The sequence below is a fragment of the Carcharhinus amblyrhynchos genome, chromosome 14 (assembly GCF_965287045.1).
Source record: "Carcharhinus amblyrhynchos chromosome 14, sCarAmb.v2.hapA, whole genome shotgun sequence".
NCBI classification, from domain to species: domain Eukaryota; kingdom Metazoa; phylum Chordata; class Chondrichthyes; order Carcharhiniformes; family Carcharhinidae; genus Carcharhinus; species Carcharhinus amblyrhynchos.
In genome coordinates this window covers 53,702,665-53,729,285 of record NC_137337.1, presented here as the reverse complement: position 1 = coordinate 53,729,285, position 26,621 = coordinate 53,702,665, and the positions used below count along the sequence as shown (strand labels likewise).

The 26,621-nt window shown below is 41.8% G+C and overlaps 1 protein-coding gene across 4 annotated transcripts in view; it reads right to left on the bottom strand.

Annotated features, from left to right (window-relative positions):
* strn3 (striatin, calmodulin binding protein 3) overlaps positions 1-26,621 on the bottom strand; it is a 270,890-nt gene that overhangs the window by 136,076 nt on the left and 108,193 nt on the right. For all 4 annotated transcript variants that reach the window (XM_080202888.1, XM_080202891.1, XM_080202890.1 and 1 more), the window contains exons 4-5: positions 3,204-3,285; positions 872-1,048 (exon numbers count right to left, since the gene is read on the bottom strand). In XM_080202888.1, coding sequence (XP_080059014.1) covers positions 872-1,048; positions 3,204-3,285 — 259 coding nt within the window. The remainder of the gene's footprint in view (positions 1-871; positions 1,049-3,203; positions 3,286-26,621) is intronic.

Here is a 26,621-nt window from a genome sequence, read left to right as displayed (position 1 = left end):
GCTGATTCTTTTTGTTATATTTTAGCTGTGTTGTTATAAAATTTGTTTCAATAAGAACTTCTTAGTGGGCCAATCGAGTCATACCTGGAGCAAAACACCTAATGCTCATCCTAATGCCAAAACTTAAAAAACTGGGGTCTCAATTAAAGGTGCTCTATACATGCAAATTGCTACTGTCTTGCCCAGTTACTCTTTGCCTCTACTGCCAAGATGGAAGGTGAATCATGAATATATTCTTGTGGCCGGCTACCAGTAAGTGCTAGAAACAGCTTACGTACAACTCTTCCTTTCCAGTTACACACCACATGAAGCTACCATAGCAATAGATCAACATGCCTCAGATCAGAAACTAAGTGCACTATAATATTTATTCATTTACAAAATCTGGGTGTCACTGCCACAGACAGCATTTATTGCTCATCCCTAATGATGGACCACCAAAAACCCTCACACTATGCCTGAGCATTAATGCTCTAAAATCCAGCTCCAGTAGAAACCTAGCTAAAATTTGAAACCTAATTCAATGGTAAATATATTTTTAGGTAAATTAATTCAACAATTCAAACATTTTGTTCACCGTTTTTAATTATTCTAATTTTCTTATGTGCCATGGATGCAGCTATGTGCATCATGAGAAGGGAGATGGTATGGAGCATCGACTTAAAAATCACCTTCAGTACTAGAATACTGGGAAATCTAAGATGCAATTCAAGTATGCCAAATCTGACGCGAATATTTTCCCTCCCTGCCAAATGGAGCTCTTCGTTTCCGTCCCAAATTCCATCTGGGAAGATATCCATTAAGAGAAGTATTCATTCAAAGGGTACATGAACTCAAGGGGTAAGGAAATCACCAGCAGTTAGCTTCTCACCTTTTAACTTCTTGCCCTTTTTGTTTAGATGGTGAGTCACCACCATTAAGAATCTGTTCCAAATTTTTTGTCTCTACTGACCCATTCTGCTCAGAGCCAGAAAGGCCGAGTAACGATCGCACTCTCTGTGATCGTACGTCTAGAATCGTGTCCGTGTAACCAACTTCTTGTAAATACCTGTGAAATTTGAAAAAAGCAATCTGAGGTTCCAATTGCAATATATGCATTTGATTAAGCACATATTCTATTTTCAGCTTTCATATCAAAGCATTTTACATTTTCTTCTATTTCTATAGATTTCTCATAACAAATATTACTAAAAGCAGAATATTAAACAGTTTGCAGTATTCTTTAATAGGAGATTGACAGCTACGCCTTACTTATGAAATCAATATCAGGCTTTGCATTTAACATGAGCAAGATTTAGCACTGTCCAAGTACAAATGAGAATAAATTAGCCAATTACAATCATCGTTTAGGTGAAACAAAATTCTACACTGAATCAAAGTGGCACTAATAATAAATCTGCTTGATTAGAAACAATATGCAGGGGTATGGGGAAAGGCAGAGAATGGCATTAAGTCATAATGCTCACTTAGAGAGCTGGTGCAGACACAATGGGCCTGATAGTTCTCCTGCATTTAACAATTCTGTGCTTCTATATTGTTACTCAGGAAATGTTATAATGGAGAATTCTGAGTCTAACACCTAAATAACTACATGACCCCGCCTTGACTCCATAAATACCTGCCATCAAGTCCAAATATATCTTACTACCCCTTCACCACCCTCCCACCCCCACCAGCGCGACTTGATTAGCCCTCACTACCCAACTAAACCTTGAATCGCATTATTAAAGTATATATTTAAATTAATAACTATTAAGAGTGTGTAATATAAACTGATAAAATATTCCATTAGCTAATAGGTAAAAGGAAGCAACTTGTTTCAAAATTAACTAAACTTCTGATGGGCAATTCCCCTTCTCCCCAGGACTGTCCGAAAAAGTCTTCGACTCAGAATTAGAGTCGGAGACTTCAGACAGTTCTAACTTGCTTACTTACCTGGATGGTTCCAGGGATGAGAAACTTCAGTTACGAAAGTAGAATGGAGAGGCTCGGACTATTCTCCTTGAAGAAAAAAATGGCTAAGTGGAGATTTGATAGAGATATTCAAAATCACAAGGGGGCTAGACAGAGTAGATAGGGAGAAACTGTTCCTTTGATAAAAGAATCAAGAACAATAGGGCACAGATTTAAAGCGATTTGCAAAAGATGCAAATGTGATGTGAGAAAATACTTTTTCACACAAGTCTGGAATGCATTGTCTGGAAGTGTGGTGGAGGGAGGTTCAAAAGAGGCATTCAGGAAGGCATTACATGCTTACTTAATTAGAAACAATATGCAGGGGTATGGGAAAAGGCAGGGAATGGCATTAAGTCATAATGTTCACTTAGAGCTGGTGCAGACACAATGGGCCTGATAGTCTCCTGCATTTAACAATTCTGTGGTTTTATATTGTTACTCAGGAAATGTTATAATGGAAAATTCTGAGTCTAACACCTAAATGACTGCATGACCACGCCTTGACTCCATAAATACCCACCACCAAGCCCAAATATCTCTCACTACCCCTTCACCACCCTCCTTCTCTCGCCACCACCAGCGCGACTTGACTAGCCCTCACCACCCACCTAAACCTTGACCTGACTCATCCCCACCACCTGACATCAACCCTCCCAACCCCACCGCCCCATCCTGTGATCCAACCTGACTAATCCCCTGCCACTTGACTCCCTCAACACCACCTGACTAGCCCCTAGCCCCCGGCTCTCCTGAACTGATTAGCACCCCCACTACCTAACCCCCTTGACCCAAACTGAGAAGACCCGACCACCTAACTACCCTTCTGAACCCACTGACCAGACCTGCTAACCCCTCAATCTAGATCCCCAATTATGCACCTACCACTTGCCAACCTACCCAGCTGCCTCGCTATCCACCTAATCTCACATTCACCAACACGATGTGGACTTTCAAACACTTATCAGAATATAGCAGCTGGTGCAGTAAAAAAAAAGGGAATTTAGTTGTTTGCAGATCCTCATTGCTTCTGAGGATTTCTGTGCTGAGAATGTTCTACAAGATCCACCATCAGAAGTCAAAGTCTTTTCAACGCATGCAGCTGAGTGAGTAGTTTCCTGGCAGAGTTGGACATAGGGGTTCCGACTCGGTCAGAGGCTTTGGGCCAATATAAATCTATTCCAAATCTATTTATTTAAAATGCTAATTTAGAAACTGTGATAAGTGCAAATAAAGTTCATAGTACTCACTGCCTGAGCAACTGTCTGCCTTGTTTCCAAGTCAACTGACTGTTCTGAGGCACAGGTGGCACCTCTGTCTCTTTGGTTTCTTCTAGAAAAGCAAACATACGTCACTAGAAGATTAGAATAGCAAGATCCCATCAAGAAAAGCAGTACACAGCCAGAAGGGAACACTATTGCAAAAAGTGATTCTGCACAGTATTTCTTGTGGCCATATTCTTATCCTACAAATTTAGTGTTCTATTTTCTGAGTCTTAATGTTTGTGAGAATTTCAACTACACCTTTACCCTATCCCATCCACAACTTCCAGGTCATCCCAAAGAAAATCAGAAGAAAAACTTTCCTCCAATTCTACACGTAGCAATGACCTGACATTACTTTGCTCACCAACACAGTCAGAAATGACATGAATGTCAAATACTCTGTCAGTATCAAGTGACCAATCTTAACAGGATGCACATATTCTCTTTTCTTAAGGAAGAAGGTATTTTTTTGAAAGATTGTAAGCAGAATTAACTTATTTATAACATTGAATGACTATGGGAAGATGCTGTAGAAAATATGCTCCCAACTGCTCTCTCTTTAGAGAAGAAGATCCATTAGTGAGCTAAATGTTTTGTCCATTCTCCACCAAACGTAGCCAGAATGTTTAAACCATTGCATTTTTTCTTTTGGAAGAAGCTGTAATGTCTTAGCAAGTAGGGGTTGTTATGAGGAAAAAGCATGGTTTGCACATTTAGATTCAAAATAACAATGGATTTATAAGAGCTGTTGGCAGTACAGAGAAGAAAATGAAACTAGTAGCCTATGAAATGCCCCAGTGGCATCACCATCAAATCATTAGAACGGAACTTAAAAGGTATCATGCAACCACATAAGTACATGACTTCCTTTCCCCTTTATTTCTGTGGTCATGACAACAAATTACTATGACATTATACACAGGATCGATAAAACTCTAGACTCAGTTCTATGCACCATTAATTATTATACACAATAAATAGAGAAGTCGGTCAGAAGTGCATTAACTCCTCTTTGGTTGTATACGGCATCCTGAAATTTGGTTGTCCTCGAATTTGGCATACCCTAGAAGGATGATCTGGAACTTCAGTAAACGCTTCTTATCTTGGAACTAATTCTGCATCAATCTCAGGTGGTATAGTAGCACAGACACAATCATCACGCAATTCAGATTCAACTAAGTCTTCTGTGGTAACATTCACACGAGGGACTTAAGTTTGTACTTCTGGCGAAGATTCGGGAAAGTAATTTTGAGGCATCGACAGTTGGTCAGCATGGTGTGGCACACCTGCCTCACAGGACCAGGGACCCAGGTTCAATCCTGACCTTGGGTGACTGGATGGAATTTGCATGTCGTCCAAACGTCTGTGTGGGTTCCCTCCAAGTACTCCAATTTCTTCCCACGATGCAAAGATGTGCAGCTTAGATAGATTAGCCGTAGTAAAAATGCAGGGTTATGGGGATTTGGCCTGGGCGAGATGCTCTTTCAGAGACTTGTTGCAGACTCATGGGATGAATGGCCTCCTTCTGCACTATAGAATTCTATGGTTTCAAAATACTAGGTCATCTTTGGTTTGAAACATGTAAGAAATTGGATCTGTATTTGCTAAAACTACAGATGGCATCAATTTCTCACTTGTGGCATAATTACTTGCTAATACCCAATCTCACAGTTGAAATGAGCACTGTTTTGCCCCCAATTTTCATCTAGCAACTTGAAATTGTTGTTGACACTCTATTATCTCTGAAGTTTCTGTAGATAATGACAAATCAAACATAGTTCTCAATTTTCTTTTTAAGAGTAGTAATTCAGGTGAACATTGGGTAAACGCGTGAGTAGTGTTTCTATAAAATGCCAAAAAAGTATTCACATGACATGATGACAAACATTGCTCTTTTAAAGCTTTCAAATAATGTTTCAAGGATTGTATGAATTTTTCGGGTAATCCACTGGATGATAGATTGAATAGTGCTGAATACCATTGTGATGATCTTCAAATTTTTATGAACAAAGAAAACTACAACACAGGAACAGGCCCTTCAGCCCTCCAAGCCTGCACCAAACATGCTGCCCGACTGAATCAAGTCCCCCTACCCTTCCGGGGACCATATCTCTCTATTCCCACCTTATTCATGTATTTGTCAAGACGCCCCTTAAAAGTCACTATTGCATCTGCTTCCACTACCTTCCCCAGCAGCAAGTTCCAGGCACCCACCACCCTGTGTACAGAACTTGCCCCATACATCTCCTTTACACTTTGAACCTCGCAGCTTGAACTAATGCCCCCTAGAAATTGACTCTTCCACTGTGGAAAAGAGCTTCTGCCTATCCGTTCTGTCCATGCCCTTCATAATCCTACAGAATTCTATCAAGTCTCCCCTTAACCTCCGTCGTTCCAGTGAGAACGAACCAAGTTTTTCCAACCTTGTCTCACAGCTAATGCCCACCATACCAGGAAACATCCTGGTAAAGCTTTTCTGTACCCTCTGCAAAGCCTCCACATCCTTCTGGTAGTGTGGCAACCAGAATTCGAAGTGTGGCCTAACCTTAAGGTTCTATAAAGCTGCAACATGACTTGCAATCTTTAAACTCAGTGCTCTGGCCAAAGAAGGCAAGCATGCCATATGCCTTCTTGACTACCTTCTCCACCTGCGTTGCCACTTTCAGTGACCTGTGTACTTGTGTACACCCAGATCCTCTGCCTATCAATACGCCCAAGAGTTCTGCCATTCACTCTATAGTTCCCATCTGTATCAGACCTTCCAAAGTGCATCACCTCACAATTTGTCCAGATTAAACTCCACCTGCCATCTCCCTGCCCAAGTTGTCAATCAATCTATATCCTGCTGCATCATCTGACGGTCCTCATCGCTATCCGCAATTCCACCAACCTTTATGCCGTCCGCAAACTTACAAAATCAATTACATTTTCCTCCAAATCATTTATATATATTACAAATGGCAAAAGTCCCAACACTGATCCCTGTGGAATGCCACTAGTCACAGCCATCCATTCAGAAACGCACCCTTCCACTGTTATCCTCTGTCTTCTGTGACCGAGCCAGTTCTGTATGCAGCTTGCTTGCTCACCTCTGATCCTGTGCGACTGACAAGGTCCCTCCTGGCAGATTAGTGCAGAAGGTGAAAAGACTTTACTGAAGTCCATTAAGACAACATCCACTGCCCTACCCTTATCAGTTATCTTTGTCACTTCCTCAAAACACTCAGTGAGGCACAACCTTCCCTTAAGAAAATCATATTGCCTCTCGCTAATATAACCACTTATTTCCAAGTGGCAGTAATTCCTGTCTCGAAGAATCCACTCCAATAATTTCCCTACCACTGATGTAAGGCTCACTGGCCTGTAATTACCTGGATTATTCTTGCTACCCTTCCTAAACAAAGGAACAACACTGGCTATTCTCCAGTCCTCTGGGACCTCCCCTGTAGCCAATGAGAATAAAGATTTCTCTCAGGGCTCCAGCAATTTCCACCCTTGCCTCTCTCAGTATTCTGGGGTATATCCCATCAGGCTCTGGGGATTTGCCCACCTTAATGTTTCTTAAGAACCCCAATACCACCACCTTTTTGACCCCAAGTAAGCTGTGAATGATTATTGCTGACAATCTGTTCTGGTATACCAAGTCTTGGAAAAATTTCTTCAAGTTTTTCAATGGTTTGTTTAGCTGAACTAGATATCACAATAACTTCTAGCCACTTGAGAGTGCATCAATTATGACTAAGGTGATGTAACCCTCAAACAGACTAACAAAATGAACATGCAATCGCTGCCATTGCATTTTAGGCCACTCCCAAGGATGCAAAGAAGACAATGATGGTGTAATTTTTAATGATGCAGAAGACTGACACTGTCCCACTTTTTTTCAATCTCAGTCACCAAGAATAACTACATACTAACTCCTTCATCCAGTTTATACCAGGACATGCTTCATGTAGTTGTTCAAACTTCCACTCAGACTAGGAGGAATTATCTCTTGTATTCCCCAATATATAATAAACACCCACCTTGGATAGTTAACACAAGTTTTCTTGACATGTGGTTTCAAATCAGGATGTAGACAATGCATTCCACCTATCATTCTTTTGAATGTCATATCCATTAGCTTCCCTATCATGGAATCATTTCTGATATATTCCTGAACTTGAGAAGCTATCATAGACAAATGATCCACCAGCAAAAGGTGGAAGAATATTAGCAAAACTAGTTGGTGTCACCAGCCCGACAGGTAAAAGCAAGCATGATAATGCATCAGCGTAAGCATAGCACCCTGATTGACGATACTTTAAATCGTTAAGAGCATGCAGGTAAGATCAGTGGCATCTCTGCAATCAGCGAGCAGCTAACAAAGGTATACCTTCATACAGCCCAAAAATGGTAGTTATAGGTTGATGATCAAGTCAATGATATGAAATGATGATAATGTAAACAATGATGAAACCTTTATATGTCAACAGTTATGCTTAATGCTTCTTCTTCTAGCAAGAATCATGAGCGTGTGAAACAAAAGCTAATGGCCGTTCCTCTCCCAAAGACATAACATGCAAATGTTTGCCCCATTCCATAAGATGAGGTGTTGCAAGCAAGCAGTAATGCAAGCTTTAGATTAAAAGATCCAATAGTTCAGATTCTGCAAAGCATCATTGATATCCTCTGCTTTCTCACATTCTACTGTCTAGTCCCATCACTGTACCACATACAGTAAATTATGCAATGGCTTCAATAATGTAGCTAAGTCAGGAACAAAGTTGCCATAACAATTTACTAAGCCTAGAAAGGACCTCAGTTGTGTCACATTCATTGGAGATGGTGCTTCAAAATTAGCTTCCATCTTTTTATGTGCTTTATGTAGGCCTTTACTATCAAAAATTGGTCAAAATACTGGACTGATGTCTGGAAAAAGTCACACTTCTCTTTGTTGATATGCAGACCATATGCTTGAAAATGCTCCAATGTTGTTCCTAAATAATTCAAGTATTGTTTTACAATGAAAAAGATCTTTGCAAAAAATAATAAGCAATAGTTCAGATTCAGCAGATACATTCATCTGTAAATATACATGTGAAAGATGAATCTTGCTGAATTTCTGCCCACCTGATATCCCAGCAAACAAATCTTCAACTAAAGGAAGCAGATATTAATCAGCACATAACACTGGATTTATGGTTGTTACCACAAATACAAACTGAACCATCTGGTTTTGTGACAGGGCAATGGGGTTAGCCCACTGACGTGCCCGTGTTAACAAGTTATACAAATCTTCCTTCGGCCTCATGACAAATTGCACATGGCATCTCTCTTCATAGAATCCCTACAGTACAGAAGGAAGCCATTCAGCCCATCGGGTCCGCACTGACCACAATGCTGCCCAGGCCCTATCTATACTGCCCCATGCACTTACCCGAGCTAGTCCCCCTGATGCATAGGGGCAATTTAACATGGCCAATCCACCTAACCCGCATATCACGGGGAAATCCACACAGACACGGGGAGAACGTGCAAATTTCATGCAGTGACCCAAACCGGGAATCAAACCCATGTCCCTGGTGCTGTGAGGCAGCAGTGCTTAGCACTGTGCCACCGTGCTGCCCTTGCAATGAGACTTTTTGATTGGTTTCATTTGAACTCCCGTCATTGAGACGAGTGACTCTTCGAATATACTCTTCGATTTATCCAGAAAGTACTGTTGGTCTGTTTTGGCATTGACTATTCTGTTGACAGCACTCCAGTTAAGTTTTAGCTTCCCCAATCATGTTGTCACCAAATAAAGCTAGAACATTACCACGGACCACATGGAGAGGCAGCTCCACCATTTGTCCATTCAATTCTGTTGACCATGATGTAACCTTTAAGTGGCACGATCTCGTCTGTGTCTGTCCTCGACATCACAATAGCTGGTTTTAAAGGAAGATGCTTCAGCTTTTGTTGGTATGTAATCTCAGGAATCAAAAATACAGCAGTACCATTATCAACATCCATTCTAACAGGTTGTCCACTTAACTTCGGAGTCAACTGGAACCTTAGTGAACATAGAACATAGAACAGTACAGCACAGTACAGGCCCTTTGGCCCTCTATGTCATGCACAACTTTGTCTGAAACCAAGATCAAGCTATCCCATTCCCTGTCATTCTGGTGTGCTCCACGTACTATCCAATAATCGCTTGAAAGTTCCTAAAGTGTCCGACTCCATTATCACAGCAGGCAATCCATTCCACACTCCAACCACTCTGAGTAAAGGATCTACCTTGGACATCCCTCCTATATCTCTCACCATGAACCTTATAGTTATGCCCCTTAGTAACAGCCACATCCTCCCAAGGAAATAGTCTCTGAACGTCTACTCTATCATCTTATACACCTGTATTAAGTCGCCTCTCATCCTCCTCCACTCTAAAGAGAAAAGCCCTAGCACCCTCACCCTTTCCTCATAAGGTCTACCCTCCAAACCAGGCAGCATCTTGGTAAATCTCCTCTGCACTCGCTCCAATGCTTCCATATCCTTCTTATAGTGAGGTGACCAGAACTGCATACAATATTCCAAATGTGGTCTCACCAAGGTCCTGTACAGTTGCAGCATAACTCCATGGCTCTTAAACTCAAACCTGTTAATAAACGCTAACAACACCAGGTTTTAGTCCAACCGATTTATTTGATAGTAAACTCACTAGCTTTCGGGTTAGCCCCTTCTTCAGGTGAATGGAGTGTTCTGGCCTCAGACAGAGCATATAAAGCACAGACAGTTTAGAGATTACTGATTAGAATGCGAATCTTTACACCTAACCTGCTGTTCAAGTCCTAAAGTGGCTGACAATGTGTGTGGAAGGAGCACTGATCACAGGTTAAAGAGATGTGTATTGTCTCCAGACAGTACAGTAAGTGAGGTTTTGCAAACCCGGGCAAGTCACAGGGGTTACAGATAGTGTGACATGAACCCAAGATCCCTGTTGAGACCGTCCTCACGTGTGCGGAACTTGGCTATCAGTCTCTGTTCAGCGACTCTGCGCTGTCGTGTGTCGTGAAGGCCGCCTTGGAGAATGCTTACCCGAAGGTCAGAGGCTGAACGCCCGTGACCACTGAAGTGTTCGCCAACAGGAAGGGAACAGTCTTGTCTGGTGATTGTCGAGCGATGTTCATTCATCCGTTGTCGTAGCGTCTGCATGGTCTCCCCAATGTACCATGCTTCGGGACATCCTTTCTTGCAACGTATCAGGTAGACAATGTTGGTCGAGTTGCAAGAGTATTTACCGTGTACCTGGCGGATGGTATTCTCACGTGTGATGATGGTATCCATGTCGGTGATCCGGCATGTCTTGCAGAGGCTGCTGTGGCAAGGTTGTGTGGTACTGTGGTCACTGTTCTCCTGAAGGCTGGGTAGTTTGCTGCGAACAATGGTCTGTTTGAGGTTGCGTGGTTGTCTGAAGGCAAGAAGTGGGGGTGTGGGGATGGCCCTGGCGAGATGTTCGTCTTCATCAATGATGTGTTGAAGACATCATAAATCGGTTGGACTAAAACCTGGTGTCAGACTTTTCACTGTGTTTACCCCAGTCCAACGCCGGCATATCCACATAATAAATGCTAACACACTATAAGCCTTCTTCACGGCTCTATCCACTTGAGTGGCAGCCTTCAGAGATCTGTGGATATGAATCCCAAGATCTCTCTGTTCCTCCACATTCCTCAGAACATTGCCGTTGACCCTGTAATTCACATTCAAATTTGTCCTACCAAAAATGAATCACCTCGTGCTTTTCAGGGTTAAACTCTGTCTGCCACTTTTCTGCCCAACTCTGCATCCTATCAATGTCTCTTTGCAGCCTACAACAGCCCTCCACCTCATCCACTACTCCACCAATCTTGGTGTCATCAGCAAGTTTACTGACCCACCCTTCAGCCCCCTCCTCCAAGTTATTGATAAAAATCACAAATAGCAGAGAACCCGCACACTGTGGTACATGGCTGGTAACTGGTTTCCAGTCTGAAAATTTTCCATCCACCACCACCCTCTGTCTTCTATGAGATAGCCAGTTACTTATCCAATCAGCCAAATTTCCCTCTATCCCACACCTCCACTTTCTTCATGAGCCTATCATGGGGAACCTTATCGAACACCTTACTAAATTCCGTGTATACGACATCAATTGCTCTACCCTCATCTACACACTTCGTTATCTCCTCAAAGAATATTTGTGAGGCAAGACTTACCCTTCACAAATCCGTGCTGACTATCCCAGATTAAGCTGCATCTTCCAAGTGGTCATAAATCCTATCCCTCAGGACCTTTTCCAGTAACTCACCGACTACCAAAGTAAGACTAACTGGCCTATAATTACCAGGGTCATTTATATTTCCTTTCTTGAACAGGGGAACGACATTCGCCACTCTCCACTCCTCTGACACTATCCCTGTGATGTGGGTATGCCGGCGTTGGACTGGCGTAAACTGGCGTTACCCCCTTCGAAGGGGGTAACCCCGAAAGCTAGTGAGTATATTATCAAATAAATAGGTTGGACTAAAACCTGGTGTTGTCAGACTTTTTACTATCCCTGTGGACAGTGAGGACTCAAAGATCAAAGCCAAAGGCTGTGCAATCTCATCTCTTGCTTCCCAAAAAATCCTAGGATGTATCCCATCTGGCCCAGGGGACTTATCAACCCTCAGGTTTTTCAAAATTGCTAATACATCTCAGAACATCTACCTCCACCAGCCTATCATTCTGTATCACACACTCATCCTCAAAAACATGGCCCCTCTCCTTGGTGAGCACTTAACAAAAGTATTCATTCTTCGCCTCTCCAGTCTCTATGCACAAGTTCCCAGTACTATCCTTGACTGGCCCTAACCTCACTCTGGTCATTCTTTTATTTCTCACGTAAGAGTAAAAAAGCCTTGATTTTCCCTGATCCGACCTGCCAAGGACTTCTCATGCCTCTTCCTAGTTCTCCTAAGCCCTTTTATTAGCTCATTCCTTGCTACCTTGTAACCCTCAAGCAACCCAACTGAACCTTGTTTTCTCATCCTTATATGTGCTTCCTTTTTTCCTCTCGACAAGGCATTCAACCTCTTTTGTGAGCCATGGTTCCCTCACTTAACCATTTCCTCCCTGCCTGACAGGGACTTACCTCAAGGACATGCAGTATTTGTTCCTTGAAAGAGCTCCACTTTTCATTTGTGCCTTTCCCTGATAGTTTCTGTTCCCATCTTATGCTCCCTAATTCTTGCCTAATCGTATAATTACCCCTCCTCCAATTATAAACTTGCCCTGTCGTACAGCCCCATCCCTCTCCATTGCAATAATGAAAGACACCGTATTGTGGTCACCATTTCCAAAGTGCTTTCCCACAAGCAAACCTAATACTTGGCCCAGTTCGTTACCCAGTGCCAAGTCCGACGTGGCCCCACCTCTTTCAGCCTATCCACATATTGTGTCAGGAAACCCTCCTGCACACACTTACAAAAACTGCCCCATCCGAACTATTCGACCTAAAAAGGAAAGTTAATGACAACTACCCTGTAACCCCCACACCTATCTATAATCTACTTTGCAACTTCCTCCTCCACACCTCCAGTACTATTTGGGGGCCTACAGAAAACTCCTAATAATGTGACCACCTCTTTCCTATTTCTAACTTCAGACCATATTATCTCAGTAGGCAGATCCCCCATGGGCCGCTTTTCAGCAGCCGTTGGACTATCCTTAGTGATTCATCGTGCATGGATAAAATGCTCAGTTGGAGCTTTTCATTATATTTCTGGACATTCTCTTCTTTCTTTTCTTCCATGTCATAAATTATTTTGTAGAATATAACTTGTTTCTCTGGAAGGTATCCAAAAACCTCTTCTGAACATTCTTCAAGGGAAACTGGTCTAGCCTAACAAGCTTTACCAATGTGACCCATTTTGCTACAATTCTTGCATTTACTATCCTTCCTCCAGCATTCACTCACTGAATGGCCCATTTTGGCACATCTGTGACATGCTTGTTGCTATGTTGATTTCTTATGGGCCATCTCCAACTTGTGGATCTTCATTCCTGCACCAAATTGTGAAGCCAGTTCCATCGACATTGTGATTTCCACTGCTGCCCTTAAAGTCAAAGCATGCTCGTTAAGCAATCTTCTTTGGATAGCCTCATTTTGGAAACCAAAACCTAGACGATCTTGAAGAATCTCTTCTAATGACTCAACAAACTCAATGTTCTACCAGCGTTTTTTAAGGTTGCCACAAACTGAGCCTTCCACTTGAACTGTTCCACGATGATCAGTGACTTTAGAGAGTAATGATCTTGAAGGATCTTTGTCAAGTCATTGTAAGCTTTAGTTCTTGACTTTGCTGAATGAGCCAAGCTCCGATGTAAATTGACTTTGCACTGTTCTGAGAAAAGCTGGTAGGAGTAACTTACTTGCAATTTTGTTTTGTTTGTACCAAGTACTGAAATTGCTCTGTACAGGAATTCCATGATTCATTTTCTTAATTGAAAGAGCCCATGGCACCCAACTGACCTGCCATTTCCTTTGCAGGCACCAGTAATTCAAGACTGACTAGTATTTTTTTTGTTAAATACCGTCTTCCCAGTACTGGGCCCTTTGTTTTTGTTCTACAGCTTAGAGCAGTGGTTCCCAAACTGTCAGTCACGATCCCTGATGCGGTTGCAGAAACAGCATCTGGGGTCATGAGCGGTCCCTCCTCCAATACAGCAATGGCAACTATGAGAGGAAACTCTGGCATGATAGCCTGGATCCACTGCATCATTGTCACCAAACAGCGAAGGAATTATTGCCTGTGTATATGGGAAGACGAAGCTGGCTGTTGTGTATGTGAGGGGAAAGACAGAGCTAACACTATAAGTGTATGTGGGAAGAAAAAGCCGACAGCAGTTCACTTGTCAATCATTCAAGGAGCTGCCTGAGCAAGGTGACATCTTGTGAGCTGTCCTCAGCATACCTTCTAATTCTATCTTTTACTCTCATTCTACGCTTTTAAGCTCAACTCTAACTCTCTTATAATGTTCTATTTCAATCTCTTACAGATTTGGCTTTCTCTACATCCTAGCTAAGACTGTAACACTACATCCTGCATCCTCTCCTATCTTTCCCTTCCCGCCCATGTACTCTATGAACAGTATGCTTTGTCTGTATAGTATTGAGATACTTTTCACTGTATCCCAATAAGTGACAATAATAAAACAAATAAAAACAAAGTTTCCATGTGTATATGGGAGGAGGGAGCTGTGCATGTGCACATGGGGTGGGAGGTGGGGAGAGCTGACTGATGTGTGTGTGTCTCTGTGTGTGTGTGTGTGTGTGTGTGTGTGTGTGTGTGTGTGTGTGTGTGTGTGAGAGAGAGAGTGAGTGAGAGAGAGAGACTGACAACGAAAAAGAGGTGCTTACTGTGTGTGCTGGGGGGGGGTGGGGGGAGAGAGACAGAGAGAGAGAAGAGGAGATGGGGCTATTACTGTGTGTGGGGGTGAGGCCAGGGTCTGATTACAATGGGGGGGTGCATGTGGATCATCAGCTTCATTGAATCTTGTCACCAGTACATATGGAGATCTTGGCTGGAACCTATATGAATATACATGTATTTTACATAAATTTTACACAGCACTTTAAAAGCATATTTCCCATACTTATATGATATTGAACTATAATGTGAAGTTCAATAACTATAAATTTAATGCTCATATGCTGCTCCATTGCTGTTTTGTTTTTGCTGGCATCTGGAGTCACATTAATTTTTAAGGGTTATAATGGAGTCACAAACTATAGCCTCGGAAGCCTCATTTCTTAACTTCAAAAGTATAACGGTGACAAAAAAAATCATACTTCAAATAAATGTCAGATATTTATAAATTTATAGTTGAACCAATGTATTTCTTTAAAAATTAAAAAAATCTAAATTTGCTTGCATTGATTTAAGACTATAATAATTATGTAAAAGCCTTAAGACCCATTATTCTGATGGGCTCCATTTACAATTGATTCTATAATGCCATCTTCCATACTCACTGCTACCTATACACACTGGAAGGCTATTCAACACAGTGGTTAGTACTGCTGCTTCACAGTACCACGAACGTAAGAACAAGGAGCAGCAGTAGGCCATCTGGCTCCTCGAGCCTGCTCCGCCATTCAATAAGTTCATGGCTGATCTTTTCGTGGACTCAGCTCCACTTAGCCGCCCACTCACCATAACCCTTAATTCCTTTACTATTCAAAAATTTATCTATCTTTGCCTTAAAAATATTCAATGAGGTAGCCTCAACTGCTTCACCGGGTAGGGAATTCCACAGATTCACAACCCTTTGTGAAAAATTTTCTCCTCAATTCAGTCCTAAATCTGCTTCCCCTTATTTTGAGGCCATGTCTCCTAGCGCTCGTTTCATCCGCAAGTGGAAACAACTTTCCACTTATGTTCGTATAAGAACATAAGAAATAGGAGCAGGAGTAGGCCATCTCGCCCTTCGAGCCTGCCCCGCCATTCAGTAAGATCATGGCTGATCTGAAGAGGATCAGTTCCACTTTCCCGCTTTCTTCCCATAACCCTTAATTCCTCTATCAGAAACCTATCTACCCTTGACTTAAATATATTCAGTGAGGTCGCCTCCACCACTAACGGGCAGAGAATTCCAGAGATTCACTACCCTTTGAGTGAAGAAGTTCCTCCTCAACAGCAATCTAAACTGCCCCCCCCACCCTTATCTTGAGGCTGTGCCCTACAGTCCTGCTATCCTTTCTGAGCGGGAAGAATCTCTCTACCCCTACTCTATCTATCCCCTTCATTATCTCATGCGTCTCTATAAGATCCCCCCTCAGCCTTCTAAACTCTAACGAGTACAGACCCAGTCTATTCAGTCTCTCTTCATAGGCTAGCCCCCTCATCTCCGGTATCAGCCTAGTGAACCTTCTCTGCACTCCCTCCAAGACCAAGATATCCTTGTGCAAGTGCGGCGACCAAAACTGCACACAGTACTCCAGCTGCGGCCTCACCAGTACCCTGTACAGTTGCAGCAGGACCTCCCTACTTTTATATTCTATCCCCCTCGCTATAAAGGCCAACATTCCATGCGCCTTCTCGATCACCTGCTGCACCTGCAGACTGGGTTTTTGCGATTCGTGCACAAGGACCCCCAGGTCCTTGCATGAACCTAGAAACAAGATAGTAAGTCTCTGTAAAAGGTCCCTCTGCACCGTAGCATGCTGCAGCTTTTCGCCTTTTAAATAATAATCTCTCCTATTATTTCTACCAAAGTGGATAACCTTGCACTTGCTAACATTATACTGCATCTGCCAGGTCCTTGCCCACTCACTCAGCCTATCCCGATCTCTCTGCAGACTTTCCACACCCTCCAAGCAATTTGCTTTTCCACTCATCCTCACGTCATCAGCAAATTTCATCACCCTACACTCAGCTCCCTCCTCCAGATCATCTACATAAATGGTAAACAGTTGAGGCCCCAGCACCGATCCCTGCGGCACTCCACTGATCACCAACCAGAATAGCACCCATTGATTCCAACTCTCTGCTTCCTATTAGACAGCCAATCCTCTATCCATGCTAACACCTTACCCCCAACTCCGTGCACCCTAACCTTCTGCAGCAACCTTTTGTGAGGCACCTTATCAAACGCCTTTTGGAAATCGAAAAACACCACATCCACCGGTTCCCCTCTGTCTACTCTGTCTTATCTATTATATGTTTCTATAAGATCTCCCCTCATTCTTCTGAATTCCAATGAGTATAGCTCCAGTCTACCTTCATAAGCCAACTCTCTCAACTCCGGAATCAACCTAGTGAATCTTCTATGCACCCCCTCCAGCATCAGCATATCCTTTCTCAAGTAAGGAGACCTAAACTGTATGCAGTACTGCAGGTATGGCCTCTCCAGCACCCTACACAGCTGCAACATAACTTCGCTGTTTTTTTAACTCCATCCCTCTAGCAATGAAGGACAAAATTCCATTTGTTTTCTTAATTACCTGCTGCACCTGCAAATCAACTCCTTGTGATTCTTGCACAAGGACATCCAGGTCCCTCTGCACAGCAGCATGCTGCAATTCTTTACCATTTAAATAATAGTCCATTTTGCTGTTATTCCCACCAAAATGGAAGACCTCACATTTACCAATATTGTACCCCATCTGCCAGACCCTCACCCACTCACTTAGACTATCTGTATCCCTTTGCAGACTTTGTGTCCTCAGCACACTTTGCTCTGCCACTCATCTTCGTGTCATCTGCAAATTTTGACACACTACACTTGGCCCCCAACTCCAAATAATCGATGTAAATTGTAAACAATTGAGGTCCCAACACTGATCCGTGAGGCACACCACTAGTCACTGATCGCCAACCAGAAAAACACCCATTTACCCCCACTCTTTGCTTTCTGTTTATTAACCAATCCTCTATCCATGCTAATAAATTATCCGTAACACCGTGCATCTTTATCTTATGTAGCAGTCTTTGGTGCGGCACCTTGTCAAATGCCTTCTGGAAATCCAAATACACAGGTTCCCCATTGTCCACATGTAATGTTCTCAAAGAATTCCACCAAATTAGTCAAACATGACCTGCCCTTCACGAACCCATGCTGCGCCCTACCAATGGGACAATTTATATCCCGATGTCTCGCTATTTCTTTCTTGATGATAGGTTCAAGCATTTTTCCTACTACAGAAGTTAAGCTAACACGCCTATATAGTTGTCCGTCTTCTGCCTATCTCCTTTTTTAAACAGTGGCATCACATTTGCTGTTTTCCAATCTGCGGGAACCACCCCAGAGTTCAGCAAATTTTGGTAAATTACCACTAATGCATTTGTTATTTCCCCTGCCACCTCTTTTAGTACCCTGGAATGCATTCCAACAGGGCCAGGAGACTTGTCTACCTTTAGCCCCATTAGTTTGCCCAACACACTCACTTTCGTGGTAATGATAGTTTCTAAGTCCTCACCTGCCTTCTTGTCAACAATTTCTGGCATATTATTTGTGTCTTCCACTGTGAAGACTGACACAAAATACCTATTCAATGCCTCAGCCATTTTCTCATTTCCAGTTATTACATCCCCCTTCTCATCCTCTAAAGGGCCAATGGTTACTTTAGCCACTCTTTTTCGTTTTATATATTTGTAGAAATTTTTGCTATCTGTTTTCATATTCTGAGCCAGTTTACTCATAATGCATTTTACTTTTCTTTATAGCTTTTCTCGTGATTTTCTATTGACCTTTAAAGATTTCCCAATCCTCTAGTTTCCCATTAATCTTTACCACTTTCTAAGCCTTTTCTTTCAATTTGATACCTTCCTTTATTTCTTTAGATATCCATGGCTGATTATCTCTTTTTCTATAGTCCTTCCTTATCACCGGTATATACTCCTGCTGAGCACTGTGAAAGGTGGCTTTGAAAGTCCTCCACTGTTCCTCAATTGTCCCACCATAAAGTTTTTGCTCCCAGTCTACCTTAGCCAACATCTCCCTTATCATTTTGTAGTCTCCTTTGTTTAAGCAGAAGGCACTGGTATTGGATTTCCTTTCTCATGCTCCATCTTATTTTAAATTCAACCATACTGTGATCGCTTCTTCCGAGAGGATCCCTAACTGTAAGATCATTAATTTTTCCTGCCTCATTACACAAAACCAGATCTAGGATAGCTCGCTCCCTCACAGGTTCCATTACATACTGTTCAAGGAAACTGTCACAGATACATACTATGAACTCTTCCTCAAGACTGCCTTGACTGACGTGGTTTGACCAATTGATGTGTAGATTAGATGTTTGATTTGTGTAGATTTGATGATTAGAGGTTTAGATAGGGTGGACAGTGATAGCCTTTTTCCTCGGATGGAGAAAGCTAGCACGAGGGGGCATGGCTTTAAATTAAGGGGGGGGGTAGTTATAGGACGGATGTCAGGGGTAGGTTCTTTACCCAGAGGGTGATGAGGGATTGGAATGCCCTGCCTGCTGCAGTTGTAAATGCGCCTAGTTGGGGGCATTTAAGAGATCCGTGGATAGGTTTATGGATGGAAAGGGATTGGTTTAGGTTAGAGGGTCATTGTTTTTTTAACTGGTGGGCACAACATCGTGGGCCGAAGGGCCTGTTCTGCACTGTAATGTTCTATGTTCTATTAAAACCCCCATGATAACTGCTGTACCATTTTTACATGCATCAGTTATTTCTCTGTTCGTTTCTCGTCCCACCATGATTTGGTGGCTTATAGACGATCAGCGACTTGTTCTCCTTACTGTTTCTAATTTCCATCCAAATGGATTCAATTTTTTTTTCCATAGAACCTATATAATCTCTCGCTACCGTCCTGATGTCATCCTTAAATATCAGAGCTACACCACCTCCCTTATCTTCCTGTTGGTCCCTCCGAACAGTCTGATACCCCTACATATTTAACTTCCAATCGTGACCATCCTGCAACAACGCCTCTGTAATGGCCACCAAATCATACTTGTTTGAAATGATTTGTATTGTCAACTCATTTACCTTGCTTTGAATGCTATAAGCATTCAGATAAAGTGTCCTTACGCTAGCTTTTGTACCTTCTTTGTGAATTCTAACACTTCCACGAATAACATCTCCCGAGTTCTCCTTCCTTTTAACTTTTTTTTCTGATTTTTGATGTAGTTGGAACATTTTCCTCACATTTTGTCCTTGCTCCCTCCTTCTCGGACTCTTTACGTAGGTTCCCATCTCCCTGGCACATTGGTTTAAACCCTTCCCAACTGCTCTAGCAAACATTTTCCCATGTCCAGTGCTGCCCATGTGTAACCCATTCAATTTGTACAGGTCCCACCTCCCCAGAACCGGTCCCAATGCCCCAGGTGCTCCAGTTTCCTCCCACAGTCTGAGACAGTTACAGTTAGTTAGGTACGTTGACCCGAACAGGCGCTGGAGTGCGGCAACTAGGGGAATTTCACAGTAACTTCATTGCAGTGTTAATGCAAGCCTTACATGTGATGAATAAATAAACTTTAAAAAGATGCAGGAACATGGGTTCAATTCCAGGCTTGAGTCACTGTGTGGAGTTTGCACGTTCTCCCTGTGCCTACATGGGTTTCCTCCCACAGTCCAAAGATGTGTGGGTTAGGTTGACTGGCCATGCTAAATTGACCCTTAATGTCAGGGGGATTAGCAGTTTAAATATTTATGGTCTGGGTGTGTTTGTTATCAATGCAGCCTCAATGGGCCAAATGGCCTCCTTCTGCACTAGCTAAATTGTCCCTTAGTCTTTCAAGATGTATACGTTAGGGGGATTAGTGGGGCAAATATGTAGGGTTATGGGAAAAGGGTCAGGGTAATGGTCCAGGGTAAGATGCTCTGTCAAGAGAGTTGCTGCAGGCTTGATGGGCCGAATGGTCTCCTTCTGCACTGTAGGATTCTATGAACAATAGACAGATTAAAAGAGCTGCGCATTTTAAAATAACTGCTAAGTAGTCTGCTAGTATCTCTCTACCTGTATATAGCTCTGTATTCGCAGGCAGAAATAATTAAACAGGCAACCATTTTTTTTGGCTGGTTTTGACTGCAACATGAAGGCTAATCAGGCAACTCTAAAATCTATTAACCTATCTATTGATCTATGTTCATACTGTAATATTTGTAACCTTTGCCATTGTCTGTTAAGCAAGTTTAAGACACATTACTTTTTAATTGGAGTTTCTGTAGAAGTAAGACACTGACTGGTACAGAATGGTACTGGATCAAAGGCTGACATAATGAAAGTTTCACTTGCTACACAAGATTGCTATTCTATCAAGAAACAAAGGATAAGGTCATAATGTAAGCAAGCTCGTTACTGACCGGAAGCTTAAGTTATTGATCATACGAAACCAGTTAAAATATGGGACTTAACAATTATGTAGTATGGAATTTCAAATACAGGAATGAAGATAAACATGTGAAGATTGATGGTTTGTAGGCAAAATTCAGATGTGTAAAGGGCTAAGATACTGAACTCCGCACTTGATTTAGCCCATCAACGAAAGCAGCAAAATGAGGCCAAATCTTCCATGAAATGACAATCATCAGGCTGCCATTCCACTCCTGTTTTTTGGAGCTCTACATTTCTTGTCCAGGCTTTTGATGTAGACCTGCTGAGAAATGTGCAATGTAGTTTCTCCTGGAGTTCTTTAGTATATTGTAGGGACGGCAGGGAGGCATAAAGCCACACCCATTTTTTATGACACTAGCAGGTGTATACCATTACGTTTAAACATCCCTGCTACTTTAACACATTAGGAGAATAGGTAAAAGCAAAATGCTGTGGAAACTGGAATCTGAAACCTGAAACAAAAACAGAAGATGCTGCAAAACATAAGCAGCTCTGACAGCATCTTTGGAGAGAGAATAGAGTCTGGATGATCCTTCCCACTGAAACATTGGCTCTATTCTCTTTCTACAAATGGTCAAACATTTTCCAGCATTTTCTGTTTTTGTTGTCAGAGAATCGGTAACTGTGTAAGATCAGTGGGTGAGGGAGTAAGCTGACGTGGGAGAGGGAGGAGTCAGGATTGATAGGGCGGCATGGTTGCACAGCAGTTAGCACTGCTGCTTCACAACTCCAGGGTCCTGTGTTCGATTCCTGGCTCGGGTCACTGTCTGTGTGGAGTTTGCACATTCTCCTCATGTCTGCGTGGGTTTCCTCCAGGTATTCCAGTTTCCTCCCACAGTCCAAAGATGTGCGGGTCAGGTTGATTGGCCATGCTAAGAAATTGCCCTTTAGTGTCCAGGGATGCGTAGGTTAGAGGGATTAGTGGGTATAATATGTAGGGGTATGGGGGTAGGGCCTGGGTGGGATTGTGTTCGGTGCAGACTTGATGGGCCAAAGGGCCTCTTTCGTAGGGATCTACGATTCTAGGATTGAGTGGGTTGTCATGGGGGTAGTCAGCTAGGGGTGGGCAGTTTGTGGAGGGTAACCAGTAGTACAGTTAGTTATCCAAGATTTAGAATTGGTTTTAACCCTGCTAACTTTTCCTGGCTGATTAATTTAATAAGTCAGAACCATTAACATTCTCTTACTTTATATTGGAGTTTTGTGGGTTCCAGGTGCAGGGTAGTTTTAAAGTTTTAGGTTTATTTATTAGTGTTACAAGTAGGCTTACATTAACACTTCAGTAAAGTAACTGTAAAAATCCCCCAATCGCCATACTCTGGCACCTGTTCAGGTTCACTAAAGGAGAATTTAGCATGGCCGAGGCACCTAACCAGCATGTCCTTTGGACTGTGGGAGGAAACCAGAGCACCTGGGGAAACCCATGCAGACACGGGAGAACATGCAGACTCTGCACAGACCCAAGCCAGGAATTGAATCCAGATTCTTGGCACTGTGAGGCAACACAGCTAGCCACTGTGCCACCGCACCACCCATAATTGCCCAACACAAGTTGAAGCTTGCATGGGAACCTCATGCAAGTTGAAGCTTGCACAGGAACATCAAGTTATCCCTGGACTTCTTTTTAAGTACTGCCTTAGACGTAATACTGTGATAAATCTGTGATACTCTATTTTCAGCATTTGGAACCTTATTGATTTAAAGAATAAATTATAAACACAAGTCTCTGCACTTGAATGTGGGGGGAAAAGAAATATAGCCAACAGACTTCATCAGCTGAATTACCTTCGATGCTGTACTATGTTATGATTCCTTTAACAAAACCATGTTCTATTTAGTACATATGTTTTAGGCTGGTATGGCATTGAAAACAGAAGAACACAAAGAAGCTACTAAAGTAATGCCCTCACAATGTTGTTAGATTTTAACTGATTAAATAAAGTAATTGGGTTTTAATTAAGACTAATTTGAACAGCATTAGAATTTACTTTTAAGCAACTAAACAAAATTAAACAATACATAAAATTACTTAACATAATACTGATTGCAAAATTAGAAGAAAAATCAAAGCAAGAAGCAGAAACACCAATATCAGGTGTAAAAAAAATTTACAATTTAATCCATGCTCCTAATGTCTGAGTAAAATTTATACAGGACTCCCACGTAGCAAACGTATTTAACATTGATTCAAATGTTTTTTCTCAACTATAATCATCCAATTTAGTTTGAATTGGGGATGGGGGTAAGAGTTTGTAAAATATCTTATTTTATTATCTTCGATTTTAAAACAAGACAACACAAACAGAATTAGAAATGCCAAATTGGCTTCATCTTTCTCTTATCATGGAGTAGGCCAGAAACAAATGTACATACAAGGGACTGACAAGAAAAAGAGTACAGCTGAATGATAAAAACTGGAGGAAGCTATACAGTGGAGGATAGTACCAAGACTACTAGTTTTTCCCTACAAATATATGACCTAGACTGCCCTATGCGAGGTATAATTTCAAAATTTGCAAATAACCCAATACTTGGAAGTATAGTGGACTGTGAAGAGGATAGTGATAGACTTCAAGAGAACATAGGCTGGCTTGGTGGGATAGACAGAAGCATGATAGATATAATTCAATGCACTGTTGTGCAAAATAATTCATCTTGGTCAGAGGAACAGGGAAAATAATATAAGTAAAAGGGTACAATTCTAAAAAAGGCTGCAGTAGCAGAGACATGTGGTTACATACAACAAACATCATTAAAGGTGGCAGGGCAGGTGGAGAAGACAGCTAAAAAGTACATGGGATTGTGGGCTTTAGTAATGGAGGCATGGAGTGAAAAAAAGGTATAGTGAACCTTTATAAAACATTAAGTTGGCTTTAACTGGACTATTTTATCCAACTTTGGGCACCACACTTCAGGAAGCATATGAAGGATTCAGGGGCACAGAAATTATTTCTAGGAATGTCAGACTTCATTTACAAAGCTGATGGCAGAACACTGTTCTCCTCAGAGAAGGCAGAGAGGAGATTTGGTTGAGGTGCTCAGGATCTAGACACAAAGAAGCTATTCCCATTGGTGAAGAGTCAAGAAGCAGAGGATTAACAAAAGAACTAATGATAACATGAAAAAGAATTCTTTATTGCAGTGATTGGCTAGGATCTGGAACGTGCTGTTGCTTGACATTATGATGTAGGCAGATCATGGTTTCTAAATGGGAATTGGATAAGCACCTGGAGAGAAAATATCTGCAGACCTAATGGGAAAAGGCAAGGAAGTGGGACTGACTGAGGGGCTCTTGCAGAGAGCCAGCATAGACACAATGAGCTGAATGGCCTTTGTGCTGTAACCATTCTATGATTCTTTCAACAATTAAAATTACTGAATATTCCACGGCAGATTTTATACTTCTCATTAAGAAATCTAAAATTTCATGAATTATCATTGTTGAAAATGTAAAAAAGCCCACAGCTATTTTTGCTGTTTCTTGAGGCTCATGTATATGCGCACATTACTGACTGGAAATTATGCCAAGTGTCTGGTAAACTACAAGTGTTATACTACTTAAAGAAAAAGGAAGGGATAAACCCAACAGTGATTTAACATAGGTTTTTGGGATGATTTTAGAGACCGGTTATGATCTTTGACCAGACTCCAGTACATGAAGGGAGATCAAATTAGGGATTAAAACATTTTAAGATAGATAAGGGTTGAAATTTAAGACTCCTGCTTTTGGATCAAAAGCACAAGATTCCACAGGTTTTGAAAAGACTACTATACTACACAAATTCAGAAAGATGAAAAAAATGCAATCTGTATCTTATACTATAACATTCAGAGCAATATGAAGAACTTGTGAATTAACAGATGAACTGCAATCTGACACACCACATTGGAGAGTAAATGACAGATGTAATCATGACAAAGTTCATGGATTTCTCAAGAACCTACTGAACATCAGTAAATACCAAATCAAACATTCTTGTTTAAACTCTGTCTCACAAAGGATTCCCAATTCAGCTTTGAAGATCTGTTGGAATTCTCTCCAAACACCTCTCCCACCTAGATGGCTTTAACAATGGCCCACCTAAAAGGTTTCAATCCCATCTTCTGAGATTCCTTCTCCCTAGATTCCAAGTACACTCAAACACCAGGTCTCGCACACAATTTCAGCTCTTCCGCTGCATCGAGCATTACTGCAGAGTGGCACAGTCGTTAGCACTGCTGCCGTACAGGGCCAGGGATCCAGATTCAATTCCATGATTCATATGATAACTGCGTGGAGTTTGTACATTCTCCCCATGCCGATGTGGGTTTCTTCCAGGTGACCCGGTTTCCTCCCACATTCCAAGAATGTGCAGGTTAAGTTGATTGGCCATGCTAAATTGCCCCTTTGTGTCTCAAGATGTGTCAGTCAGGGGGATTAACAGGGTAAATATATGGGGCTACGGAGATAAAGCCTGGGTAAGATGCTCTGTCCGAGAGTCAGTGCAGATTTGATGGGCTGAAATACCTTCTTATGCACTGTTGAGATTCTATGGATTCTTCCACTCTCCAAAGAGGTACTTCTGCCTGGCAGCCCACAGTGCAGAGTTAGCCTGCTAACTGCAACTTGTTCTTTTAATTTGGAGCCTTGTTCTTTGCTCCCTTCTTTTAACTTATTTTACTATTCCTGTCTCTGTGACACTTATGACTGATAGACTGACTGTCTCAAGAAGTTCACCAATCCTTGAACTGATCTGGCGCCCTGTCAAACACTCCGAGAGAGTCCACCCTTGTTACTTGACAGGAAAACTGTAACAAGCATTGCAATATCCTGTACCTTAAATGTTACAATTTCCAGACTGCAGATTTAGCACACAGGGACATGTGATCAATGGATTTCATGAGTTAACAGTCAGAACAAAATTAACTGACGTTTTGGCCCTTATAGACAAATTCCGTTTGACTAATCTGATAGCGTTCTTTGATGAATTAATCAGGAAAGTTGATTAGGGTAGTGTTTTGATGCTTTGTATGTGGATCATAAGTATGGCAAAGACTTACATTATAGGCTGGTCAACAAAATTAACATGGTATTAGAGTATAGTGGTGAAGGGATTGTTTTTCAATCTGTAGGGACTGTTCTCCGAACGTCAGGATTAGGACCTCTTTTCGAAACATATTAATGACCAGGAATTCATGGCATAATTTCAAAGTTTGTAGATCAAACTCAAGTGATGTAGTAAATAGTGAAGAGGATAAGAACAGACTTCAAAAGAACAAAACCAGTGAATGCTAAGCATAAGGCAGACAAAATTTAATGCAGAGATGCATGAGTGATTTATTTTGGTAAGAAAAATGAGGGGAGGCAGTATGATCTTTAGTACAATTTTACAGGCAGTGCAGGAATACCTAAATCTGGAGCCATGTGGACACAAATCTTTGAAGGTGGCAGATTAAGTTGAGAAGGCTATTGAAAAATGTATGGAAACTTGATTTTAATTAAGAGAATAGAGGGCAAAGTCAAGGTGGTTATGTGAAATCTTTATAAAGCAACATTTAGGTCTCAGC